This window comes from Lathyrus oleraceus, chromosome 7 (genome assembly GCF_024323335.1).
Source record: "Lathyrus oleraceus cultivar Zhongwan6 chromosome 7, CAAS_Psat_ZW6_1.0, whole genome shotgun sequence".
In the NCBI taxonomy this organism is placed as follows: Eukaryota; Viridiplantae; Streptophyta; class Magnoliopsida; order Fabales; family Fabaceae; genus Lathyrus; species Lathyrus oleraceus.
In genome coordinates this window covers 15,317,320-15,338,261 of record NC_066585.1, presented here as the reverse complement: position 1 = coordinate 15,338,261, position 20,942 = coordinate 15,317,320, and the positions used below count along the sequence as shown (strand labels likewise).

The 20,942-nt window shown below is 35.9% G+C and overlaps 1 protein-coding gene across 1 annotated transcript; it reads right to left on the bottom strand.

The window, feature by feature from the left end:
• Positions 1–9,928: 9,928 nt before the first annotated feature.
• LOC127104451 (transcription termination factor MTERF4, chloroplastic) lies at positions 9,929–11,637 on the bottom strand. The gene has a single exon (XM_051041631.1). It carries the CDS (start codon positions 11,539–11,541, stop codon positions 10,024–10,026), a length of 1,518 nt encoding a protein of 505 aa, XP_050897588.1. The 5' UTR covers positions 11,542–11,637; the 3' UTR covers positions 9,929–10,023.
• Between the last annotated feature and the right edge of the window lie 9,305 nt (positions 11,638–20,942).

Sequence of the window (20,942 nt, the reverse complement as noted above, 5' to 3'; positions counted from 1 at the left end):
GCTCACACGTGGTTGTTAGGTGAGAGATGAACCTTGCAATGTAGTTCAACCTCCCTAAGAAACTACGGACATGCTTCTCTGTTCTTGGCTCAGGCATTTCCTGTATTGCTTTCACTTTGTCAGGATCCACCTCAATCCCTTTTTCACTAACAATAAAACCCAACAATTTTCCAGATCTCACCCCGAAAGTACACTTGTTCGGATTAAGTCTCAGTTTGAATTTCCTCAAACGCTCAAACAGTTTCTTCAAATTCACCAAATGTTCTTCTTCTGTCTGAGATTTGGCAATCATATCATCCACATAAACCTCGATTTCATGATGAATCATATCATGGAACAGAGTTACCATAGCTCGTTGATATGTTGCTCCGGCATTTTTCAGACCAAACGGCATCACCTTGTAGCAGAAGGTGCCCCATGGGGTTATGAAAGTTGTCTTTTCCATGTCTTCTGGTGCCATCTTGATTTGGTTATAGCCAGAAAAACCATCCATGAAGGAGAATACCGAGAACTGAGCTGTATTATCTACCAAAACGTCGATGTGAGGTAATGGGAAATCATCTTTAGGGCTAGCTCTGTTCAGATCCAGGTAGTCGACACACATCCGTACCTTTCCATCCTTCTTAGGTACTGGGACGATGTTTGCAACCCATGGCGGATAATTGGTGACTGCTAGAAAGCCTGCATCCAACTGCTTTTGCACTTCTTCCTTTATCTTGACAGCCATCTCTGGTCTTGTTCTTCTGAGCTTCTGCTTGATCAGAGGACAACCTTCTTTGAGAGGCAAGCGGTGTACCACGATGTCTGTGTCCAGCCCAGGCATGTCCTGATAAGACCAGGCGAAGATGTCAACGTATTCTTGCAGCAATTCAATCAGCCCTTTCTTCACATTGTCTTCTAAAGCAGCCCCTATCTTGATTTCTCTCTTGGCGTCCTCGGTGCCGAGATTAATCACTTCAACAGACTCTTGATGCGGTTGAATAACCCTTTCCTCTTGTTTTAATAACCTGGTAAGCTCTTCAGGGAGTTCACAGTCTTCATCATCCTCTTCTTTAGCTTGAAAGATTGGATTTTCAAAGTCGAAGCGAGCCATAGCAGAACCGTTATCAATAGGATCCGGTGATGTGCATCTGCATGAGTGATGGTATGTGCTTATGAGTGTGAACAAGAAGTGAAAACTAAACAAAACATTGCCATTTTTTTTTATTTTGAAAAACTGCAAAAATAGAAAGACAGGGAACGAAATATTTGAATGCAAAAATACGTCCTTTATTTATGATAAAAAATGCAAGTGTCACATAGATGGGCCCTACAATGAGTCATTACGCCCTGGGCGGAACGTAAGACTTGGACATGCATGAATAAACAAAGAAAATTACTCCTCAAGAAGAGTGACTTGGACAATCTCCTCAGAAGACCAATTATTGATGACTTCACCCGGGATCCTCGGACGCACCCAGTTGTCAATGTCACAATCATTATCCCCATCTTCTTCGTTGACTGCTGATATCTGGCCATACTGAAAGATGCCAGCGCTGGAGAAAGTAATCGGCCCCTGATGAGTCTGAAGTATTGAAGTTGTAGAAGTCAGAGCTGGCTGGTACCCAATCCCGAACTTATCTTCTTTCACTGGTAATTCCAACAGACGCCCCCAACCGGGAGCAACACCTGAATCCACCACGGCCCGTGCCTGCTTAAAGGATGAGATAGAGGCACCCGCTTTAACCTCTTCCACCGACTCTTGGACAGACAAATCTTCAACCTGGAGGATACCTTTGTCGAGCAAGGCCTGGATACCTTGCTGTAGCTTCAAACAACCTCCACTCTGAGTGGCACAATCCAAACAACCCTTCCCACAACCGGGGAAAACATTGGCCTTCAGCAAGCATCCTTTGACATCCGACAATGGAGTCTTCAGCTTCAACACATCCTTAATGGACTTGTCTTCTCCCTCTACCAAATTAACGTTCGCACCACCATGCTGGGGCATGGGATTGTTAACGACATTCGGAGCCGGTGCAAGGTCGATGGCCTTTGAATCTATGAGGTCCTGAACTACGTGCTTAAAAGCTTTGCAGTTCTCAATATTGTGGCCAGGTGCCCCAAAGTGGAAGCTACACCTAGCGTTGGCGTCGTAACCCACCGGAAGTCTACCAACAGGAGGAGCCAGAGTGCGCAGTTGCACAAGTTGTAGTTGTTGAAGACTAGAAAGTAACTGGGCGTACGACATTGGAAGGGTGTCGAAACGCCGGTCCATCATCCTTTGCCTCTGTTGATAAGCGGGTCTGTTACCTGGTTGTTGCTGCTGTTGATACTGAGTTGGTTGACGTTGTGATTGTTGTTGTTGTAGTGGTGCTGCAGCTGGAATGGTCACAGCCGCAACATACGGTTGCTGATGATAATTCTGAAAGTTATTCCTCCGGTTATCCCTGTTCTGATAAGAAGATATGGCATTTGCATCCCCTTCTCTCCTCTTCTGTCCCTGAATGAACGGCTTCTTCACCCCTGATGAGGATCCACCTCCACTCTGGCTCTTATAGGTCTTTAGGTAATTCTCCACCCTTTCTCCGGTAGAGACCACATCAGCAAAGTTGGAAGCATTGCAACCTACCAGACGCTCCAAGTAAGGTTCAGGCAGCGTATTCATGAACATGTTGGCCATTTCCTTTTCCAACATAGGAGGTTGAACACGGGAAGCTGTATCCCTCCAGCGTTGAGCGTATTCTCTGAAGCACTCATTACTTTTAAGAGACAGATTCTGAAGTTGAGTTCTGTCCGGAGCCATGTCTGCATTATACTGATACTGCTTCACGAAAGCCTCTGCCAAATCCCTCCAGCAACGGATGTGGGCTCTGTCCAGCCTCATATACCATTCCAAGGATGCCCCAGCCAGGCTGTCCTGGAAGAAGTACATAAGTAGCTTCTCGTCGTCAGAGTATGCAACCATTTTACGGAAATAGGCTTGCACGTGAGTTTTGGGACAAGTGCTGCCATGGTATTTGTCAAATATTGGGACCTTGAATTTCGGTGGCACCCTCACACCTGGGACCAAGCCCAAGTCAGCAACATCTACTCCCAGAAGGTTCTGTCCTTCCACTGCTTTCAACCTCTCTTCCAATCTTATAAACATGGGGTCCATGCCAAAGTCTTCCTGAAGCAAGGGGAACTGATCATCCTGACCATCCTGAATAGGTTGTTGATCTAGGTTGATGCGCGGGATCGGGATAGGCCCCGGTCCATTGGGACCATTAGCCTCTCCAGTTGGAGGATCAGCCAACGTCTCCGGTTGAGTAATAGGGGGATCCCTCTGCACCAACAATCTAAGCTCCTGCTGTCCTTGAGTCACCCCTTGAACCAAATCCATGAATTGATTCATGCGAATCTTCATCTCGGCGAGCTCTGCTTATAGGCTTTCCATTACTCTCTGTTGGTTCCTCCGGGTACCGTATCGGTGAATGCCTGAGTCAGCTATCCTGCTAGTGGGACACCAAACAAACTGAGAACACTGTGGCGGTACCTGTTATGCAAGACATGCGGATGACTATGCAAATGCAATGACATGTTTATCAATTCCAAAAGTATTCTACCCCCTTGATTCCAGTCTCACATTTGATAAACAGTGTAAGAAGAAAACCCCGACTAGAATCAAGAAGAAGATTTAAACCCCCTTGAAAAGGATAAACATGTGTTAAATGATATGAATGCAAATCATGTGATGATGTGAATGCAATGCAGTGGCATGTCAATCAGGATTGTTGTATCTGCTTGAACATCTGTCAGGTTACACTGTCTGAAGAGAGAACCACTGAGGAATATAATACAAGATCAAAGCTCTGCTCCAGAAAACCGGGTTGGTTGGAGGTTAAGGTTTCCTGAATTTAGCCCGCCCCTCACTGGTAGGTTCTAAGAACAGAAGTTCGTCAACTTCAGCCCTTCAGTCGCGAATAATACGTTTACCACTGAAGGTTTGGCATTATTACGGGATAAAAGACCTCCACTGACTCCCCTCAACAGGACATCCTAAAGCAAGTTCCCAGTCTCGGGGTCCTCGGATTGATCGGCAAGAATGCGCCCACCAGAGCTAACATAATCACGTCTCGGAGGAGAGGCCTCGACTGAGTTCTCGGGAAATGGTCACCAGAGTCGACAATTTCTAAAGGAACATCATGTCGTTACGGAACATCCGTAGGACATAATATATCCAAGAGAAACCTCGTCTGGGTGTGGTTCTTCACGAACGACTTAACGTAGCAACATGCCACGCAAGCCTCATGATCATCCACTCTAAAACCTATGTGTACACTCGAGCCTGGATAATGGGCTTATCTCTCGTAGAACATCCCATCCCAACAAACAAACAACAGCTCCAACAGATACAGCAGATAAATGCAAGCAAGTAAGTAAATAAAATATACAAAAGCATGAACACCCACTAAACAAGAAAATCACAAAAGCTAGGAGGGACTCGCTTAGGGAAGATGGACCAGCAAGAGGTCAACTTCTTAAGTCCCCAGCAGAGTCGCCAGCTGTCGCAACCTGAAAAATACAGTGCGCGAAAAAACAACCGGCGAAAGAAAATGACAGAAGAGTCGCCACCGTGCGTTATTCATCCCAAAGGAGGGAAAGGAAACGCTCGAAGTAAACCTGAAAAGAGGAAAGGAAAAGACAAGGTCTCGCAACCAAATCTTGGGTTCGGGAGTCGGTTATGCGAAGGGAAGGTATTAGCACCCCTACGCATCCGTAGTACTCTACGGGATCCACTTTTGTAGTTCTTGTCTAAAGGGTGTGAGTTTATCTTGTGCTGTTTACCAAAAAAAAAAAGGGTTAAATGAAAATGACTCGCGTGGATGTCGCATCCACTGCATACGTATCTCATCTGAATATGAGAATCAGAGTCTTCGTAGCTCGGCTGACCTATGGGTTGGGGGGATGTGTGCTCGCTAAGACATCGCGTCTTATGCCTACGTATCTCATCTGGAATGAGAATCAGAGCAAGCCGTAGTTCGGCTAACTACGAGGTTATGGATTGGGTTTTGGACGAACGACGTCACTACGCAATCTACCGGATGCTCGACCTTTGGAGACTTACTCGCCTGTAGTAGAAGGAGTAAACGTGTTGCTTTGGGTTTTAGGGTTTGGGATGCTCGAGGGCAAACAGGCAGTCCTTGACGAAGGAACCGCGCTACATGTGGGGATATGAATACAAAACACAAAACATGTATCTCAAAGTAAAATGCCACCAAGGGGCTCAAACATTGCCTCCTATCGAGGTCTTCCAACTAAGAAAGCGATAAAGTATGAGAAAGGGAAAAAATTACCACACGGATAAAGATCCGAAGTTACAGCAATTAAAGGAATGAGAAACCCAGGGATCCTTCCAAGCTAAACACCATCAAAGAAAGTGAGTCAGTACAGGTAATCGGAATGAAACCTCTAGGGGTATCCCACAAATAAAGTGGGAAACCACGCAAGTTATCCCTGCAAAAGTCATGTGCCTTCACAAAAACTCAACAAAAGGGTTAGTGAAACAAAATAGGGTAACCAAGAGTTGCTCTCAAATCAAAATGTAACCACATGAATCATGCCCTTTCAATTCACAAAAAGCAATAAAGGGTAGGAGGCCTAAACCTCTTGTCAAACACATGCATCAAAAGGGTATCAAATTCACCCATAATACCTCATATATTTAGAGCATTCAAATTAAAGGCATAAAGATGATGGATATAGGGCAAACCTGATTGGAGAAGAAAAATCAAATGGCAGGGTTTGCTTGAGCTGAAAGTCTGTGAGTCAGAATGAACCTTTCAGAGTTGCCTGGAGGTTGCTGCAGAGTAGTTCCTAGGTTTCCTTCTCTCACTATCTTTTTCCTCGTGGTTTTGTTCTAAGGAAAACTCAGAGTACTTTTGCTTCTCTCCCTTTTTCTCAAGTGAATCTCCCAGTGTAACTCCAAGTGTCTTTTCCTCTACTGAAACTTCAGTATTTATAGACTGATTTTCGTGGGTAATGGGCTCAAATGAGGGAGACCCAAGTCCAAAATAATTCGTTATATTTTATTTATTTATTTATTTTATTTAGTTAATTAATTAATTAATTAAATTTTTTTTTCGTTTTTTTCTTTTTTCGTTTTTTTTTTTTTTTTCGTTTTCGTTTTTTTTTTTTTTTTTTTTTTTTTTTTTAGAAAAAATGAAGGGTAAATTTTGGGGTATTACACTTATTATGTTGATTTTTGATCATTTGGTTCACAAATTCCTAAGCTTTACATAAATCACCCTTACTATTTCCTAACCAGTTCTTCAGTGTTGCATAAGTAGACTCAACTCGGTTAGTTGTTGTATTTCAACATATTTAAACAAATCTTAATATTCCTAACTTGATCGATTCAAGCACAAAAAATCTTTTCCTTCACCCGGTTCAAGATGGTAGTTTCAACATATTTAAACAAATCTTAATATTTCTCAAAAACCTAGCTGAAATGTATAACAACATCGACATATAACTCTTTTGAAGAAGAATTTATTATAATATTCTTTCCATTATCACACCCGCTTTAACCATTTTTTTTCCGTCTTCGCCCTTAATTTGTTTCGTCCCTACCATGGGTTTAACTCGACATCTCACATTCTTTGTTATGTGATAATTACAAAGTAATGTGTAAGAAGTAGGAAAGACCTTTGCAACCGAATTTATCAAAGTGGTATCGCGGTTGGTGATAATTACTTTCGGTATGTCTTGTTTATCCTTCAACATTGTCTGACACAACTCTAAAGCCCAAGTAACATTTTCATCTTTTTTTGCAGTCTAGAAATGCAAAGCCGACAGAATAAATCTTCTCAGTAGAGGTAACACCAACAATTTTCAGTAGTAGAAGCATGTACTTGTTGGTATCATACGTTGAATCAATGGTAAGCATAATAGGAAACATGTTGAACAACTTGATGGAATTTGGATGAGTCCAAAATATATCTCTAACGGTTACTCCGTCCTCACACGGTCGATACCGAGATACATAATTGTTATCATCCAAAAGTTTCAACAGTTATTGCATTTCAGTTTTATCCCCCGTAAATGCCTTGTTATTAAGGGCCCGAATATTGTAGACTTGCTTGATATTTGAGATATTTTCGGGTCTTTTAAATTTCAAAGTTGCAAGTATGTTTTTAGGTTGCACCATATTCAATGTCATGTCTGAAACGATTTCCTTCTCTTCTAGCATGAGGCAACATGTAATTGGATGTCCGAATAACTTTTCACACATATCATGGTTACATTAAATCTCCATTTGTTATTTGACAAAATATAACCATGTAACTTAAAGAGACACTCACATTTTCTTGAATCGGTGTCATCTTGTTTGAATTTCCGAAGAGAAGTTATATATTTCTCATTTCTTTCGCATGCCATTGTCAGAAATGTAACTCTTCTCTGAACCATTATCGGACCTTCCGATTACAACACAAAACCCCAATTTGGATGCCTCTGTACGAATCCATTGAAGCATGTGATCACGAAATTCAAACTCTTGTCCATTTATAAATTAGTTTCCAGCGTCTACCTCCTTCACATCAACATGCTTGACATCCAAAGACACAATAGGTTTGGAAAAAACATCGGGGTGCACCATATCTAATGCAAACAATAACATAAAATACTCAAAACAAATTAAAATGAAAATAGATAGTGTGAAAATAAAAACAGACAGACTTCAGAAATGCACTTCCGGATGAATTCATACAGAACCCAAAAATGTATTTCTGGATGCAACATAACTTTTTCAGCTATAAAAAAGATTAATGTGAGTAATAAGGAATGAAATATATTATATTTACCTTAAATTCCAGTTTCTTTTGCTCCTTTTGATGTGGTGAAACATAAGATTGAAGTTTTAGAGTGAAAATCTTGATTGAGAATGGAAGGGTTTTGGGTAAAAATGGTTATGGAGTTTGATCACGCAGGGTATTATTTTATTAAACATCATATTTGATACTTCTAGAAATGCATCTTTGGAAATTACTGACATGCAAAGGTGGCAGATTTTCAAGCCGCTTCACAAATCCATAAATCCACTTTCGAAAAAGTCATTTGGTTGCTAAATTAGAAATTAATTCATAAGATTTATCCAGAGATGCATCTCCGGAATAAATTTCGAAAAAAATATGGAGTGAGACTGAATTTGAACATGTTTCAATGAGATAAATGATACTTTCAGAGATGCATTTTCGAAATCTGAAAGGTATTTTTGAATTTTCATAAGGTGTTTTTCCACCTCTTAGGGTCTGTTTGATTGAGGGTAAATGGAGGGAAGGAGAGATAATATTTAATTATGTATGCGTTTGATTCAAATTTTAAGAGAGGGATGAGAGGTAGATGGAGGGGATCAAAATCCCTCTTGAGCTACTTTTTACTTTCCCTCGATTCGGGAGAATTTGGAGGGGAGGTGTTTCATTTTAGTTATAATTATATTTACATTATTTATCCTTATTTATGTATTTAAATATAAATTTGATTTATTAAAATATTAAAAATTCTACTTTGAACAAATTTTATCTTTCTTTCATATTTCTTGTATTTTTATATCTTCATCTTATTATCATTATATATGTTTAAAATTGTTTATTTTATTTTATATATTTTAATATTATTTTTTAATTATCATAATGTTTTTGTTTATAATAATTTTTATTAGATTGTATTATATTTGAGAATTTTTTTAAAATTATATATTAGAATCAGTTCGTTTTTATATAAAAAATATGATGTTTTCTGATTGAATACTTGTATTTCATCAATGAATTTGTATTTGAATTATAAACCTTAATAACATGAGACTTAAGGTAAAATTAGAAGGATAAGAATGTAAATTAGTTTTAAAATACATCCCTTCCCCTTGTGAATCAAACATTTTTTAAAGTAAAATGTCTCTCCTCCCCTCTCCTTTTATATTTTAAACCAAACATATATGTAATTAAAATCTCTACCTCCCTTTTCCTAACCTCCCATTCCCTTCCTTTGATAAAAATCTTCCTTGTCCCCTCGATTGAACCAAAGAGACCCTTAGGGTATGTTCGGATTGGTGGTAATGGATGAAATGAAATGGAGTAGAATAGTAACTAATATAATTTTATTGTTTGGATTTGCAAATAATTGATGGAATGAAATAGAACATGAATGAATCAATTTCATCTCATTTCATCTGATTCCCCATTTTTTATTTCATCCAATTTGAGGTGAATGTGATAAAATGAGATATTTTTAATAAAATAACCAAACAATCAGAGTAAGATCATGTTTTGTTTTGCTTCACTCTATTATGTTCCATCAATCCAAACAATAGACTGAGATCTATACTCCATTCGACTCCGTTATGTTCATCAATTCAAACATAATCTTATAATCTTAGAGTGGATTTAACAAATCCCAAAAGATTAATAAGTTGGATATAAAAAATTATGACGTTTGATCCATTAAGCCAATTCCACCAACTTTTCTTAGTTGTTCTTGTATGCTACTCTCTCTTTTTATTATAAAAGTAATAAATTTTAAATTCTTTTTAAATACATTGAATATCAATGCATCTAAAAAGTAAAAAAAATAATATAATATGGATCGGAGGAGTATTCCAGCTTCAATTGTTAAATGTCAGACGATCAGGACACTAAATCCAGAAATCAGAACAAAAGACCAAGAATAATAATTTCAACATGACATATTTTGATCATTTACATGTTGCATGTGTTCCTACCACATTGATTTAAAAACATACAAAATGCATCGACGTTAAGGGCAACCTAATTAACATGAACTGCACCAGATGTTCCTTCTCATTGGTTTCAAACCTCACTTCACCTAAATGATAGTTGTGGCTTTGAGGATAAGAAATAGATAGAAAACTTGAAATGTCAACTATTACTCTATTAGCAGCAAACAAATATAGATGAATCTTTTTCCTTCATTTGATAACATGTCACAGATATAATCTATAGTAGTTTCATCAAGCAAAATTAAAAATAAAAATACATTGTTATGCTAAAGAGAAACAGTTCTTCTGTATAGCATTTCATCATCACTCTCCTCTTCCTCATCTGAAACTATGTCATTCCCTGGTAACTCTAATTTTCCACCAATTAAGAACGAAGGACCTATACTTTCGGTTTCGATATAATTTCCCTGCAATCTCTCTTCGAATCTCTGGTCACTACAATTCAGCATCCAATTCAATGAACAATTTATCCCCTTGCTCTTAAGTCTCTGGTATCTAGGTTTAATCCTTGACTCCAGACTATAAGTAAAGTATTCAGGGAACTCCACGAGCTCTTTTCCTGGTCTCCCCATCTCACTTTTGAAGAAGAAATAACTATTCTTCATGAGCTCAACTCGCAACGCAACCAACTGAGGACACTTGACCACCATACTAGACACGTCTTGCGACGGTATTGCCCTACCGAGTAAAAACTCAACCGGCTTCATAATCACATTTTGGTGAAGACTAACCACCTGCGGCAGCTTCTCCACCACCCTCGCAAACCCTTCCGGATCAACCTTAAGCTTCAAACTAAAAAAATATTGCTGCGAAGACAATTTAGCCTTAAGAGGCAGCCCAATAATCTGCGGATATTGCGCGATAATCGAAGGCAAACACTCCTTCCTCACACCAAAACTGATCAAACAATCAACATTAGGTTTCACAGTCTCTTCAAGATCATAGCCAAGTATATAAGCTCTTTTCTCCAACATCCTAGCTAGAATCTTCTTCGGCAACCCTAAACTAACCAAATAATCAACAAGAGGCTTTATCATAGTACCAACTCTCATCCCTAAAAGATAAGGATACTGTGTAACCATTGGACCAATATCCCTAGGATTAACACCAATACTAACAAGATAAGCCACTGAAGTACTCATAGTCCCTTCAAGCTTAAACCCTAAAAGTTCAGGATACTTTTGCAACACAAACCCAATATCATCTTTCTCCACATCAAGCCCTCTAAGGAACTTAATAACAGGAGCAAGCTCAACAATAACACTAGCATGCAAAACTTGTGGATAACTCTTAACAAATTCACCAAGTTTAGACCTAGAAATCCCAATTTTTTCCAAATACCCTAAAACAGGAATCACATTTTTTCTCACACTGCAACCCAACATCAAAGGATACTGATTTATATCATCAATCGTTAAACCCAATTTCTGAAGAAACTCAACGCGTTCCCTCATGACATCAACAGTTGAAGGAAGCTCCAAATCCTGCAACTCATCGGGAATAATTCCCAAACCCTTGAGGTAATCGAAAATGATGACACGCGAAACGAGTTTCTCTTTTCGGCCTTGAATCACTCCCCATGTAACTGTAGGCATTTGGTATTCGGGAAATTTGGAATCTTGGGTTCCATAGAGATGGAATAGTAAAACCCTAAAATTGTTTGAAATTTGGGGGAAAGGGTTGTGTATTGGATGTGGAAGTGCATTTGATTGTAATTGGTGAGAAATTAGTTGAGAAACATTGGAAGATGAAAAAATGGTGAGGAACTTTCTTCTACTGAGCATTGATTGAAAGTAGAAGTGGAAGTGAAAATGAAAATGGCTTCGCGTTGAACAGAGACGAATTGTTGAAGAAAGATGGAGATCGGTGGAGTAAGGCGTTCTTTTGTTTGGGCTGGAATATAATAATGGGCTTTCTTTTTCTTTTTCTTTTTTGGGCCTTCGTTCTCCTAGGGAATTTCTTGGGAAATTACTAATTTGAAAATCTATTTCCGAACAAATTCCTTCAATGATTTTGTTAATTTAACAACTCAATGACAAATAAGAAAGTGCAGTTTCAAATTTGCGAAGCGGAAATTTTAAAAAAAAAATACCATGTTGATGTATTTTTCAATTTAGTGAATATTTCAAAAGTGCATTTTTGGAATTGTCAAACGGAAAATTCAATAAAATATCATCTTCATGTTTTCTTCGATTATGACCAAAAATACCATTTCTTCTTCAAACCATACTAAAATCTCCTTCAATATTCAATTAACTTTTCTACTTCAAAACAACAATTCTTTGTTTTTTCAAATTAAATGGAGCAAACGAAATTGGAATTTCAGGTAATGTGCATGTATTATCTTCCTTATTACTTCCAATAATACGATATTTTGTCTGAAAAAATGAATGTTGCGTCCAGAAATACAATTTCATAATTTATAATATTAATGTCATTAGAATCTCCAATTGAATCGTTAATAATAAGAAAATAAATAGTACTTCAGAAATGGACAGCAATATATAAACAAAATACTATCAAACTAAAGGTTCTTATTCGTGATATTCTTCGAAGTGAAATAAAACATATTCACTATTTATTGCCTCATGTACACCTAGTTTGGTAGACGTACCAACACGTAAACACTGAGCTTTACATAAACATCTCTATACTCCAATAGTTATAAAGTGCATATATGACTCACTAACGAATTCACACTTAAAATCTCATTGATTTCAGCAATCAACAACCAACACAAACTTTGTAGGAGTCTTTGGTAAAGTCATTTCACCAAATTCTTCATACGATAATATTTCTGAAACCATTGACCAATAGTGGTAGTAAATATAATCAATCATCTTACGTAACAAATGTTTAATAAAGAAACAATATACATTAATAATATAAAAGTGTATTTTTACCAAATAACCTCTGACAACATCATTGCAAGACAATGTATTTATGAATGAGATGCGGAAATTATCATTTGAATGATATATTATGGACGATATGGAAAACCCACTATTGGTAAAATATAATTTTGGACTTTTTTACTTTTCCAAGTTGAAACGTATTGGAATTACATAAGAAAGACACACCATTAAGACACCAAACATGTCTCTTAATGTTATTACAAATTGGCTTAGACTAACATATAACAATGTAGCCCAAACACCAAAGTGTGTGTCATAAAAATCACACAATGAATACTAACCTCTACTAAAATGTATATCACCAACAAATTTCTCTCTCAACCTCTAGTAAACTTTAAATATGATATTAATGTTGATGGTATGAAAAATTAAACAAATAATAATTATCCTTAGTAGTGAAATCCTCATTTCTATAGAAATCATTAATTTTTTAATGAAAATTGTGTCATTGAACATCATAATGCGCGTAACTCTTTAATATTCATAATGACTAATGTGTAACCTTATTAGATGTGCATTCACAAATAAATATTATTAAACTAATAAAGTCATGGGAAAATAAAAAAAAATACCAAATTTGATTATCATACACTTAATGAAGTTTTGGATAAACTAAATACGATTTAGCATTAATTTTGTTTTTTTACACTTGGTATGTGAATAGAGGTTGCATTGTACACTTATAAAGTCCACAGTGACCATTTTCATGAAGATATTAATGTCTCTTATATGAAAAATTTAACAAACACCCATATTCATTAGTGAAATCCTTGTTTCTATCAAACATATTAATGATTCGGGAAAGTGTGTCATTGATCACCAGTATCGTTCGTATGAAACGTTTTCATTATGATGGTTTGAATAATATGTAATATTGATAAATGTGAATTCAACTTGGAAAACATGTTTTAGTTAATGAAGTCATGGGAAAACTATAAAGATATCAGTATTCATTATTCTATATTTCATTTCCAACATACTTCCTACATCTCACAGTGAGTGATTCAGTTGACAATTTCACACAGATTAAGAAAAATGAATAAATGAAAGAGAGAATGATATTTTTGCTAAAGTATCATTTATTAAATATTGAGAATGATGAAAGTAATATTAATTAGATGGTGGAATTGAAAAAGATGCATTAGAAATTGAAATAGGACATTCATTTTGAGACACTTTTTTATTCTAAATGGGTCACTCATTGTGGGACGGATGTAGTAATTTAATAATAGTGTGGAAATTGGTTTCATTGGATCTCGCAATACACATAGTTCATAAATTCCCAATGATGATATATTACATATATTTTTTTAATGAAGATATGAAAAGCTAAACTGACACCAGCATTTATTATCTACACTTCGTTTTATAATAAAATTTAATAAATCTATGGAAAATGGTGACATTGAATCTCGCAATACTTGTAGTTCATAACTTTCTAATTATGAGATATTAATTGCATTCCCTGAATGAAGATATGGAAAAACTATTAGGTTATTGTTAGACTAGTATATATATATATATATATATATATATATATATATATATATATATATATATCATATGTTTCTGATAACAAAAGAACAACAAGATCAATAAAACAAAATGCAAAAATAGAATTAGAGGTTTTACCTCCAGCCATTGTTGCAGTGTTGTGAGTACACTGCCTTTGATTCTTCAAAACTTTTGCTCTTTCAATATAGATGGTGTATTTCTTTTCTGATGAGAGAAAGTTTTGGGGACCAAAGACTATTTATAGACTTGATTCTACCATCAAAAATTTAAAGCCATTAAAACTCATTACCACCCAATTAAATGGTCATATCAATTTACATTAAAACCAAAATAAATCATACCCTTTTCAGAATCAAAATCCCAAAACTATGGACCACATTAAAATTGGGTTTTTATTATTAATAATTATTATAATAAAAATAAGAAACCGTTACATTCTCCCACTTGGTCCATAGAACTGATTATTGGCATAAATGAGTCATGGAAAACTTACTCAAGAAATAAATATGTGAATCATAGAGATAGTCCCTCTAAAAGCGAGTAATCTCATCTATGTATTACAACATGTCTATTTTCAAGTATATATCTGTAATGTGGTAACTAACTTGATGAATAAACCAATGTTTACTCTTGGTCCAGATGTAACATATTTTCTCAAACTGATGTGCGCATGAAAATGAGAAAACATCACAATATAAGAGTTTTATTCATAAACTGTATGTATACAATCATAAGGAGGACCCAAGTCCCATGTTCTCTACATGATCCTTAAATTTTATTGGTGGCATGCCCTTAGTCAAAGGATCAGCGATCATTAAATCAGTACTAATGTGATTAATAACTACTATTTTATCTTTAACTCTTTCTCTAATGGCTAAATACTTTATGTCGATGTGCTTGCTTCGACTTCCACTTTTATTGTTCTTAGCCATAAAGACAGCTGCTGAATTATCGCAAAAAATCTTCAGAGGTTTAGAAATAGAATCCATGATTCTAAGCCCAGAAATAAAACTCTTAAGCCATACACCATGAGAAGTAGCCTTAAAACAGGAGACAAACTCGGCTTCCATAGTAGAAGTAGCAATCAAGGTTTGCTTAGTACTTCTCCATGAAATAGCTCCATCAGCCATCATAATAATATATCCTGGTGTTGATTTGCGAGAATCAACACAACCAGCAAAGTCGGAGTCTGAATACCCGATCACATCAAGATTGTTCGTCTGCCTATACATTAGCATGTAATCTTTTGTTCCTTTAAGATATCTCAACACCTTCTTTGCAACTTTCCAGTGATCCATACCTAGACTACTTTGATATCTTCCTAAGATTCCAACAGTAAATGCAATGTCGGGCCTTGTGCATACTTGAGCATACATAAGACTTCCAACAACAGAAGCATATGGAATGTTCTTCATTTATTCCCATCAAAATCATTCCTAGGGCATTGATTCAAATTAAATCTATCGCCCTTGACAATGGGTGCAACACTTGGTGAACAATCTTTCATTCTAAATCTCTCTAAAACTTTATTGATGTAGGTTTCTTGTGATAGACCCAAAATTCCTCGAAGTCTATCTCTGTGGATCTTAATGCCAATGACATAAGATACCTCACCCATATCCTTCATATAAAAGTTTTTAGAGAGGAATTGTTTCACCTCATGTAGAAAACATTTATCATTGGTTGCAAGTAGTATGTCATCCACATACAAAATGAGAAAACAAATTTTACTCCCACTGACCTTCTGGTATATACATTGATCCATGGGGTTTTCAATAAACCCAAATGAAGATATCGTTTCATGGAATTTAAGATACCATTGATGAGAGGCTTGTTTTAAACCATATATGGATCTCTTAAGCTTGCAAACCAAATGCTCACCACTATTAGAAGAGAAACCTTCAGGTTGTTTCATATAAACCTCCTCATCTAAATCACCATTAAGAAAGGTTGTTTTCACATCCATTTGATGCAACTCAAGGTCAAAATGTGCAACTAATGCCAAGATGACACGGAGAGAATCTTTCTTAGATACAGGAGAAAAATTATCAGTGTAATCGATTCCCTCCTTTTGAGTAAATCCCTTAGCAACGAGTCTGGCCTTGTATCTCTTAATGTTGCCTAATGAATCTTTCTTGGTTTTAAAGACCCATTTACGACCAATGGCCTTTTCCCCCATTAGGTAACTCTACAAGATCCCATATGTCGTTGTTTTTCATGGAATTCATTCCATCATTCATGACATCATACCAAAAATTTGACTCTTTGCAACTCATGGCTTATCTAAAGCTCTCAGGATCATTCTCAGCCCCAACATTAAAGTCAGATTCTTGTAGATACACAATGTAGTCATTAGGAATAGCTGATTTTCTTGTCCTAGTAGATCTTCTTAATGTTTGATCAACATTTTCTTGTGGATCTTGTTGTTCAACTAATTGTTCATCATCTTGATGACCAACTTGATTTACTGGATCATCAGTAGCTTGTGGAGTCTCGATGATTGGTTGATCAACATCCATTTGAACTTGAGGGATGTTGTAAATAGTAACCAATCTATTACATGAAGTGGAAGGTTCATACTATATATGATCATGCACAGAAATTGAATTTTTGATTTGATCGCTCCCACTAGTCAAATGATTTTCAAGAAACTTTGTATTTCTTGACTCCACAATCCTAGTTGTATGAGATGGACAATAAAATCTATAACCTTTGAACCTTTCGGTATATCCAATGAAATACCCACTAATGGTCCTCAGATCTACTTTCTTTTCTTGTGGGTTATAAATCCTCACCTCAGACGGACATCCCAAACGCGCATATGTCGTAAACTCGGCTTCCATCCTTTAAATAACTCAAATGGTGTCTTTGGGACAGCCTTGGATGGAACCCGATTTAGAATATACACAACCATCTTTAGTGCTTCATTCCACAATGATTTAGGAAGATTAGAGTTGCTAAGCATACTCCGCACCATGTTCAATAATGTTCGGTTTCTTCTTTCTGCAACACCATTTTGGTTCGGAGAACCGGGCATGGTGTATTGGGCAACAATCCCATGTTCTTGAAGAAACTTAGCAAATGGACCAGGTGCTTGTCCACTCTCAGTGTATCTACCATAGTATTCACCACCCTGATCTGATCTCACTATCTTTATTTATTTTCCACACTGGTTCTCAACTTCAGCCTTAAAGACTTTGAAGGCATCCAATGTTTCATATTTATTGTTAAGCAAATAAATATTCATATATCGTGAGTAATCATCTATGAAAGTGATGAAATATTTCTGACCATGTGCATCCATATCAGGACAACATATGCATGTATGAATTATTTCTAATATACTTGAACTTCTATTGGCACCTTTCTTAGACATGTTGGTCTGCTTTCCCTTAATGCGGTCAACACAAGTTTCAAATTCAGCAAAATCTGGAGTATTAAGTACCCCATCTTTTACTAACCTTTTAATTCTCTCTATGGAGATATGTCCTAATCTCCGATGTCATAACATAGAAGAATTCTCATTAATATTACACCGCTTCGTGCCAGTTTGAACATGCATTGAACTATGAATGGATTCGATTTGTAAATTAATACGATAAAGACCATCAGACAATATATCATTCCCAACATATTCCGAATTATAAAATAATTCAAACAAGGTGCCTTTAAAATTAAAGGAATATCCAAAAGGTACAAGTCTATAAACTGAAATCAAGTTTTGTGAGAAACTTGGTACATAAAAGGTCCTTTCTAATTTCAAAATAAAACCATTATTCAAAATTAAATTGCAAGTTCCAATAGCTTCCACATGTGAGCCCATCCTGCTTTCTGATAGGACAGTCCGCTCACTTCCCACTGGCTTCCTTAGGTTTTGCATACCCTGTAAGGAATTTGTTATATGGATTGTTGATCCAGAATCAATCCACCATGTGTTAATATTAACACCAGTCATATTAGATTAATAACAAACAAATGAGAATAAATTACCTTTCTTCTCAAGCCATTCTTTGAATCCAGGGCATTCCTTCTTCATGTGTCCTCCCTTTTTATAGAAGTAACACTTTGCTTCTTTCTTGATATCACCTTGCGGTGGTATTTTGAATTTCCCTTTCTGATTGGCTTGTGACTTGTCAGTTTTGAAAGCTTTGTTCTTCCCGCGAGTGCTTGTCAGCAATGCACTATCACTCTGTTCCATTACAAGCCTTTCTTCTTCCTGAACACACATGGTCATTAATTCATTTATTGCCCATTTGTCTTTATGTGTATGGTAGGAGATCTTGAAAGGCCCATAGTCGGACGGAAGAGAGTTCAAAATATAGTGCACCAGGAAGGAGTCAGACATATCAACCTCAAGTTTCTTAAGTTGAGCTGAAATGTCACGCATTTTCATTATGTGCTCACGCACACCTTTCACACTGGTGAGTCGGTAGGAAGAAAATTTCATAATTAATGTGCTTGCCAAAGCCTTCTCAGAAGTGACGAACTGATCGTCAATGGCTTTCAGCAAATCACAGACATTCTCATGTTGATCGACAGAACCACGTATTCCACCTGTGACCTTAGTCTTAATGAACATCACACTGAGCCGGTTGGATCTCTCCCAGTGCTCATATAGTGTAATTGCAGCTGGAGTACTTTCATCTGTAATTGCAGGTGGTTCGTCTTTCCTAATAGCTCATATAGGGCTTTCTTTTTCTTTTTTGGACCTTCGTTCTCCTAGGGAATTTCTTGGGAAATTACTAATTTGAAAATCTATTTCCGAACAAATTTCTTCAATGATTTTGTTAATTTAACAACTCAATAACAAATAAGGAAGTGTAGTTTCAAATTTGCGAAGCGGAAATTTGAAAAAAAATACCATGTTGATGTATTTTCCAACTCAGTGAATATTCCAAAAGTGCATTTTTGGAATTGTCAAGCGGAAAATTCAATAAAATATCATCTTCATGTTTTCTTCAATTATGACCAAAAATACCATTTCTTCTTCAAACCATACTAAAACCTCCTTGAATATTCAATTAACTTTTCTACTTCAAAACAACAATTCTTTGTTTTTTCAGATCAAATGGAGCAAACGAAATTGGAATTTCAGGTAATGTGCATGTATTATCTTCCTTATTACTTCCAATAATACGATATTTTGTCTGAAAAAACAAATGTTGCGTCCAGAAATACAATTTCATAATTTTGTAATATTAATGTCATTAGAATCTCCAATTGAATCGTCAATAATAAGAAAATAAATAGTACTTCAGAAATGGACAGCAATATATAAACAAAATACTATCAAACTAAAGGTTCTTATTCATGATATTCTTCGGAGTGAAATAAAACATATTCACTATTTATTGCCTCATGTACACCTAGTTTGGTAGACGTACCAACACGTACACACTGAGCTTTACATAAACATCTTTATACTCCAATAGTTATAAAGTGCATATATGGCTCGCTAACGAATTCACACACGAAATTCCATTGATTCCAGCAATTAACAACCAATACAAACTTTGTAGGAGTCTTCGGTAAAGTCATTTCACCAAATTCTTCATACGATAACATTTGTAAAACCATTGACCAATAGTGATAATAAATATAATCAATCATCTTACATAACAAATATTTAACAAAGAAACAATATACGTTAATAATATAAAAGTGTATTTTTACCAAATAATCCCTGACAACATCATTGCAAGACAATGTATTTATGAATGAGATACGTAAATTATAATTTGAATGATATATTATGGAAGATATGGAAAACCCATTATTAGTAAAATATAATTTGGGACTTTTTCACTTTTCCAAGTTGAAACGTATTGGAATTACAAAAGAAAGACACACCACTAAGACACCAAACATGTCTCTTAATCTTATTACAAATTGGTTTAGACTAATCCTATAACAATGTAGCTCAAACACCAAAGTGTGTGTCATAGAAATCACCCAATGAATACTAACCTCTAGTAAAATACATACCACCAACAAATTTCTCTCTCAACCTCTAGTAAACTTTAAATATGATATTAATGTTGATGGTATGAAAAATTAAACAAATAATAATTATCCTTAGTAGTGAAATCCTCATTTCTATAGAAATCATTAATTGTTTAATGGAAATTGTGTTATTGAACACCATAATGTGTATAACTCTTTAATGTTCATAATGCCTAATGTGTAATCACAAATAAATATTATTAAACTAATAAAGTCATGGGAAAATTTAAAAAAAAAAATTACCAAATTTGATTATCATACACTTAATGAAGTTTTGGATAAACTAAATATGATTTAGCATTAATTTCGTTTTTTACACTTGGTCTTTGAATAAATTATGCATTGTACACTTATAAAGTCCACATTGGCCATTTTCATGAAGATATTAATGTCTCTGATATGAAAAATTAAACAAACACCCATATTCATTAGTGAAATCCTCGTTTTTATCAAACATATTAATGATTCTGGAAAGTGTGTCATTGATCACCAGTATCATTCGTATGAAACGTTTTCATTATGATGGTTGGGATAATATGTAATATTGATAAATACGAATTCAACTTGGAAAACATGTTTTAGTTAATGAAGTCATGGGAAAACTATAAAGATACCAATATTCATTATTCTATATTTCATTTCCAACATACTTCCTACATCCCGCAATGAGTGACTCGGTTGACAATTTGACACTGATTAAGAAAAATGAATAAATGAAAGAGAGAATGATATTTTTGCTAAAGTACAATTTA

Excerpts from the sequence above, each read along its gene's own strand:
- LOC127104451 (XM_051041631.1), bottom strand. The coding sequence starts at position 11,541 with ATGCTCAGTAGAAGAAAGTTCCTCACCATTTTTTCATCTTCCAATGTT.